Consider the following 7,196-nt stretch of genomic DNA (forward strand, 5'->3'; position numbering starts at 1 on the left):
CAGCTACTCTTCCTGAGGGCCTACAAGCTAGGTGATCAGTTTATATATCTGGACAGTATTATTGACACAGTTTAGTGACTGATAAAACAATCTTCAGATAAAAAATATTTTCAAATACAGTATAATAAATGTTGGTTTTAATATCCACCTTTTTCTTAGGGTTGCTGTTGGGCTCTTCATTGGGCCGCTTCGGAGAAGTGTTAGTTTCCCGGTTATTCAGGGTTGACACGTCACTCTCCATTTCTGTCTTCTCATTCACACTCTCCAGTGATGGCTCTAACGGTTTAGGTGAACTTCCAGAAGTGTTGTCTGCATTTGAATAACAAAAAAAAATCATCAGTTGCATTAGTGCTTGTGAATTACATTGTCAACTTGATCAGAATTCCCTCAGTTGTCTGGTGTAGGCCAATGTTCACTCAAAACATTTTCGGCACTGAGCAAATTTCAGGTCTAGTGAGCGCAAACTTGAACATTGTGAAAATTCTGTGCAACTTCTGGTGCGCGTTTACTGTGAACACTGAGGCTTTACTGCTTTAAGTTACAGTTAACAATTGAGAAAAATGTATCCCATAACATTTTAACATGGAAATAGCTGTTCTATCGTTCAGACTACAGTAGCAGCAAATGTGTGGTGTTCAATGTAGGCCTACATTCCATGAGACTGAAAAAAACATGTAGGGCTTGACATTAACCTGTTTATCCACTTGTCCTTCAGACAAGGAGGTGACTGAAAATGTTGTTGTGTTTGATGCAAGAAACCACTTTACAAAATAAAACTCATTATTATTCCCATACAATTATTACAGAGAGTCAGACAAAATATGCTACGCTCTGCCTACTTAGCTTATTCAAGATCATTTCAAAATACAACACTGCCCCTTTAAGACATAAAAAAATATCTTTACCTGACTTGATTTTCAAAGATGGCTATAAATGCACACATTTTGTGCTCTTGTAGGAAGCAACCACTCCCCATTATTGACAAGAAATTAGCTATAACAGGGATAATAACTCACTAACTAGCAAAGAATATGAACAAATGTGCACAGGTGGCTACATGCAGCTCTCGCGTTGATTTCAAAACAAGCATATCTACTCAAGATAGCTCATGTTATCCAGTTCTAGGTGAATTGCACAGATCCATATATGTCAATGGCTATTTGCATTTAGGCATACTACAGCACTGATTGGTTATGACGCACCGGTCTGTGTAGAGTAAGGGCCTGAGTTCTGCATGTCAATGCAATCCAATCCTTCTCAAAAAAGAAAATCTCTCGCACTAACTCTTGCATAGTTCCTTTTGTTTCGGTATGTTACATAGTATTATGTTATTACTATGTTACATAGTTACATAGTCTAATATTGTGTTGATTTGAGCACAATTCCCACAGCAGAGCGAAACGTTGATAGTGTTAACTAAAGAGGAAAACTCTAGAAAGTTGAGTGAAGTTCAATCTCATGCTTCTCTGTGTGCACTGGTATTTCATCTGCATGGCAGTAAGAGGAACGCTGCGCACAGTTTAGAAGGAACATTGGTGTAGGCTATTTGGGCTCCCGTGTGGCGCAGCGGTCTAAGGCACTGCATCTCAGTGCTAGAGGCGTCACTACAGACACCCTGGTTCGAAACCAGGCTGTATCACAACTGGCCGTGACAGTCCCTGGTTTGAATCCAGGCTGTATCACATCCGGCCGTGATTAGGAGTCAGTCCCATAGGGCGGCGCACAATTGGCCCAGCGTCATCCGGGTTTGGCCAGTGTAGGCCGTCATTGTAAATAAAAATGTTATTTTATTTATTTAAACTTTATTTAACTAAGCAAGTCAGTTAACAACAGGCTGACTACACCGCTCGTTGCAAAATACATTTAGAAATCTATATTATTAAATTATTGTACCCACACTGCTCGCGCGCGCCAACAAGCATCTGCGTTGCCAAGGGCTGACAGGCTGATTACCCCGCTTACATTGCGTGCGTTGCAAAATAAATATACAAATCTATATTATTGAATTATTGCACCCACACTGCTCGTGCGCATCTGCGTTGCCAAGGGCTAAAATAGAAGTCAGTTCTATTTCTGACGCAGATCGCGCTGCAAGTCCTGCCTCTCCCATCTCCTCATTGGTTTATAGAAGCAGGTACCCATATGCCACCTCCTCATTGGTTATACCCACGTGGTCAGTAGCGGTAATGCACCTAATTTATGAAAGTTGCCAATCGCAATATAAAGTCAAGAGAAGAAAAAGCCTGGAAGGAGGAGTGATGACTAGAAACGATTCGGTTGATCGTTTTATGTGTGGATTAATTGCATTTCAGGTAAAATAACAACCCAATGTTTATATCCCAGGACAAATTAGCTAGCAGTGCAAGCTAGCTAGCTAAATTGCCATAAATGTTTAATGCTTTTCGACCTGTCCCCGAATTAATATAATTGGTTCAGAGTTTGTTTTGATATTTTAACCTGCGTGTCGTGATCGCATTTGGTGTGGGTGGACAAAATCAATTTATGCACAATGGCAGCCAGTTTGGGTTCCGTGTTAAGAACAAATTCTCATTTACAATGACGGCCTACCCCGGCCAAACCCGAATGACGCAGGGCCAACTGTGCGCTGCCCTATGGGACTCCCAATCACGGCCAGATGTGATACAGCCCGGACTCGAACCGGGGACTGTACCGGGGACCTCTTGCACTGAGATGCAGTGCCTTAAACCACTGCGCCACTTGGGAGACCTTAACTAACTTGCCTAGTTAAATAAAGGTTCAATTTAAAATATATGAAGTCGGAAGTTTACATACACTTAGGTTGGAGTCATTAAAACTCATTTTTCAACCACTCCACATATTTCTTGTTAACAAACTATAGTTTTGGCAAGTCAGTTAGGACATCTACTTTGTGCATGACACAAGTAATTTTTCCAACAATTGTTTACAGACAGATTATTTCACTGTGTCACAATTAAAGTGGGTCAGAAGTTTACATACACTAAGTTGACAGTGCCTTTAAACAGCTTGGAAAATTCAAACTAATGATGTCATGGCTTTAGAAGCTTCTGATAGGCTAATTGACATAATTTGAGTCAATTGGAGGTGTACCTGTGGATGTATTTCAAGCCAACCTTCAAACTCAGTGCCTCTTTGCTTGACATCATGGGAAAATCAAAAGAAATCAGCCAAGACCTCAGAAAATAAATTGTAGACCTCCACAAGTCTGGTTCATCTTCGGGAGCAATTTCCAAATGCCTGAAGGTACCACATTCATCTGTACAAATAATAGTACGCAAGTGTAAACACCATGGGACCACGCAGCCATCATACCGCTCAGGAAGGAGATGCGTTTCCTAGAGATGAACGTACTTTGGTGCGAAAAGTGCAAATCAATTCTAGAACAACAGCAAAGGACCTTGTGAAGATGCTGGAGGAAACCGGTACAAAAGTATCTATATCCACAGTAAAACGAGTCCTATATTGACATAACCTGAAAGGCCGATCAGCAAGGAAGAAGCCACTGCTCCAAAACCACCATAAAAAAGCCACACTTCGGTTTGCAACTGCACATGGGGACAAATTTCGTACTTTTTGGAAAAATGCCCTCTGGTCTGATGAAACAAAAATAGAACTGCTTGGCCTTAATGACCATCGTTATGTTTGGAGGAAAAGGGGGAGGCTTGCAAAGCCGAAGAACACCATCCCAACCATGAAGCACGGGGGTGGCAGCATCATGTTGTGGGGGTGCTTTGCTGCAGGAGGAACTGGTGCACTTCACAAAATAGATGGCATCATGAGGGTGGAAAATTATGTGGGTATATTGAAGCAACATCTCAAGACATCAGTCAGGAAGTTAAAACTTGGTCGCAAATGTGTCTTCCAAATGGACAATGACCCCAAGCATACTTCCAAAGTTGTGGCAATTGGCTTAAGGACAACAAAGTCAAGGTATTGGAGTGGCCATCACAAAGCCCTGACCTCAATCCCATAAAAAATGTGTAGGCAGAACTGAAAAAGTGTGTGCGAGCAAGGAGGCCTACAAACTTGACTCAGTTACACCAGCTGTCAGGAGGAATGGGCCAAAATTCACCCAACTTATTGTGGGAAGCTTGTGGAAGGCTACCTGAAATATTTGACCCAAGTTAAACAATGTAAAGGCAATGCTACCAAATACTAATTGAGTGTATGTAAACTTCTGACCCACTGGGAATGTAATGAAAGAAATAAAAGCTGAAATAAATCACTAATATTATTCTGACATTTCACATTCTTAAAATAAAGTGGTAACTCTAACTGATCTAAAACAGGGAATTTTTAGTAGGATTAAATGGCAGGAATTGGGAAAAAAGGAGTTTAAATGTATTTGGCTAAGGTGTCTGTAAACTTCCGACTTCAACTGTGTGTGTGTGTGTGTGTGTGTGTGTGTGTGTGTGTGTGTGTGTGTGTGTGTGTGTATGTATATATCCCCTCTTTCTTCATTCACCATTACAGTTGTAAAATAAATCATATTTTGATGGAGGTGTCATTATTTGCATACTGTTAATGAGGGCCTGTGGGAATGTAGGGATTCATGAGGAAAGCATCCCTCTCTCATGTGGCTTGCAATGTGAAGTTAGCAATAAACGTGCCTTCATAAAGATACACAGTTAGTAGTTATTTTACTCACGTACAGACAAGTTTGATTACATGACAGGAGGGTCTGAGTTTTTTTTTATGATGACTGTATACAGGCACGGTAACTGAGTGACAATGACACAGATATTTCACTTTAAAATATATGTCAAACAAAAAACAATGATTGCAAAGTAAAACAACCCATACAACTCTATGCACAAGGACTACTTTTAACAATTTCCAGACATGTTTACAAAAACCCATTTACTTTCTTCAAGTAAAAAAGTATGAACATTTATTTATATAACATAACATTACATTACAGGGCAGTACTGACCAGGCTCCTTGGTGAGTGGTTGTGCAGATAGCTGATGGCCACACTGGCTGCAGAATCTAGCAGTTTTCTCAAACGCAACATGGCCACAACCTGTGCACTTCATCTTGAAGTTTCAATGGCGTCTGTATTTCAGAGGGAACACTGTTTGCATCTGTATGACAGCGCTCGGGACCAAATATCTCACTTTCACTTAAACGTTCTTGAATGTCAATGAAATGTGAGAAACAACTAGCCAGCTAAAGGTATAGCCACTTCCTTAAACTAAAGCCAGTCAAATATATTCTAGTATCTGTTTTGTGGCAGACTATATTAACTGCCCCAAATCAAATCCATACAGTAAGTTATCATCATCAGTCCAGGCTATAGCTACTGTTAACGTTATGGCTCTACCCCCAAACATATTTTTTCATGTAGCTAAATTAGTTAGCTAGCTAATGCAATCTGCATGATTGAACTAGAAATTGATTTTCCTTCCTAAATATTTGTATCAAAGTAATTATAATATAACATTGCATACCAAGTAGGAAATTGCAAAATATTTCCCAACAACCTAGCTAGCTCCTGATTACCTTGGGAAAAGCTGAAAGTTGTCAGTACAGTACAGTGTTGGTGTTCCCGAATGCGCAAACTCTGCCCACCCTGCGATTAATATATGATCCAATCCCAAACGAACCCTCTGCTACCCTCGCGATAGCCACTTCCTCTTTCGTTTCTAGAGAACTACACAACAGCCTAGTGCCTGGATAATTAACTCGACAACTTTATTACAATTGACGAATGCAAAAGCTCCTCGGAAATGACAATGAAATGCACTGACATTATCAATAGCAAGCTTTCTAGCTAACCTGGCACGTCTCTGTTCAGCTATTGCTACAATCCACTCGACAAAGAGTGGAATGTTAGCTGAAACGACTTGTACCCAGATAGCGGCTAACTAGCTAAAAAGCCCGGCCACAGATGAATATTAACATATAGCTAGCTATCTCCCATATAAACGATTGCAAATTAATGCCAAAACCCCGTCACTTACATGACAACGTACAGCAGTTGGTTCTGTATTGTTATCTGACATGTAGATAATTATGACATGACACCAACCCTGCACTGCCTCGATTCAAGCAGTTGCCATCTAACTAGTTTGGTAAATAGCCTACACAGTTGTTAGCTACGTAGTACACCGTGACCTAGCTAGCTAGCTATATTGAGTTGCCCGGCATAGCCGTCCACACCATCTGACCTAAGTGCTAGTCTCTTCGCTCCGGGAATGTGGACAGGTCTCCCGGAGCGAAAAGGCTACCTCAGTGCTAAAGTTAGCTAACGGTAGGTAATTGAAAATAGCTTTGCTACTGTATACATTTACCTGTGATAATCACACGACGGTCTGTTGTTTTACCATTCCACGAAATGGGTGAAGTAGAATTACACTTTCGTTTTGTGAGAAATGGGCGTCAACAAGCTAATCCCGTGTACACTGTTCAACTATTATATTCAGTGAGTTCCCAGTTTATCACATGCATTGCGAGCGAGGGCAGCTACATGGTGGGGGTTTTCCGAATGACATGGCATGTTCTTGCCCTTAAACTGTCCAACTGTAAAGGTCATATCATGTTTTGCCATTCTTCTTTCCCCAAGTGAATTAAAACGTTCCTTGATTTTTTGTTGTTGTCTGCAATTATTTAATCATAGAATTTGGCAGGGATAATTAAACCATTGCAATTGTTTTGACTGAAGCAACACCATTTCCCCCTAATGTTCAATTGAGTCAACATGAATGAGATTCAAGGTAATATGATATCTGACTTAATTGCATGAACATTATATTAACAACGTATTTTTGAGGCACAAGTCCTCCTCTACTGTAATGGTGAGGGTGAACACTGAGCAGCATCCACTTACGACAGCGGATCTCACAGGTCAGGTTTCTAGCCCAGGGATTTCCCCATACACCCAAAGTGGATGGGGGTACTCAGTGTACAGCTCCCCCATACGTTTTCTCTACAATCACTGTGACTCAGCTGTCTCTACACCACCCTAGTAGGCTACTACTACTGCTGTACCTCCAGCCAAGTGGCCAGAGCAGGCTCTAAAGTGAGAACGTTGCACAATGCTGGCATCATATTACAGTAAGTCTAGAATACAGCTTGGCTGCTCGTCAACTGAGGGTTGGCAATGGTGGGAAGTGAAGAGGAGTTTTTGCAACGAATAGACATTGATTTATTACTAGTATGGAAATCTGAAGGGTGACTGAACATTGCATCTTAAT

General features: G+C 40.9%; 1 protein-coding gene across 4 annotated transcripts in view; it reads right to left on the reverse strand.

Moving 5' to 3' along the window:
• LOC106601932 (E3 ubiquitin-protein ligase rnf213-alpha) overlaps positions 1–6,451 on the reverse strand; it is a 68,703-nt gene extending 62,252 nt beyond the window's left edge. For 2 of the 4 annotated variants that reach the window (XM_045715675.2, XM_045715677.2), the window contains exons 1-3: positions 6,294–6,451; positions 4,934–5,055; positions 149–309 (exon numbers count right to left, since the gene is read on the reverse strand). In XM_045715675.2, coding sequence (XP_045571631.2) covers positions 149–309; positions 4,934–5,036 — 264 coding nt within the window. In that variant the 5' untranslated portion in view covers positions 5,037–5,055; positions 6,294–6,451. Of the gene's footprint in view, positions 1–148; positions 310–4,933; positions 5,056–5,502; positions 5,774–6,293 lie in introns of those variants that run through there. The other 2 variants (XM_045715676.2, XM_045715678.2) reach the window with 2 other exon arrangements.
• Positions 6,452–7,196: the final 745 nt, after the last annotated feature.

The sequence above is a fragment of the Salmo salar genome, chromosome 03 (assembly GCF_965601325.2).
Source record: "Salmo salar chromosome 03, fSalSal1, whole genome shotgun sequence".
NCBI classification, from domain to species: domain Eukaryota; kingdom Metazoa; phylum Chordata; class Actinopteri; order Salmoniformes; family Salmonidae; genus Salmo; species Salmo salar.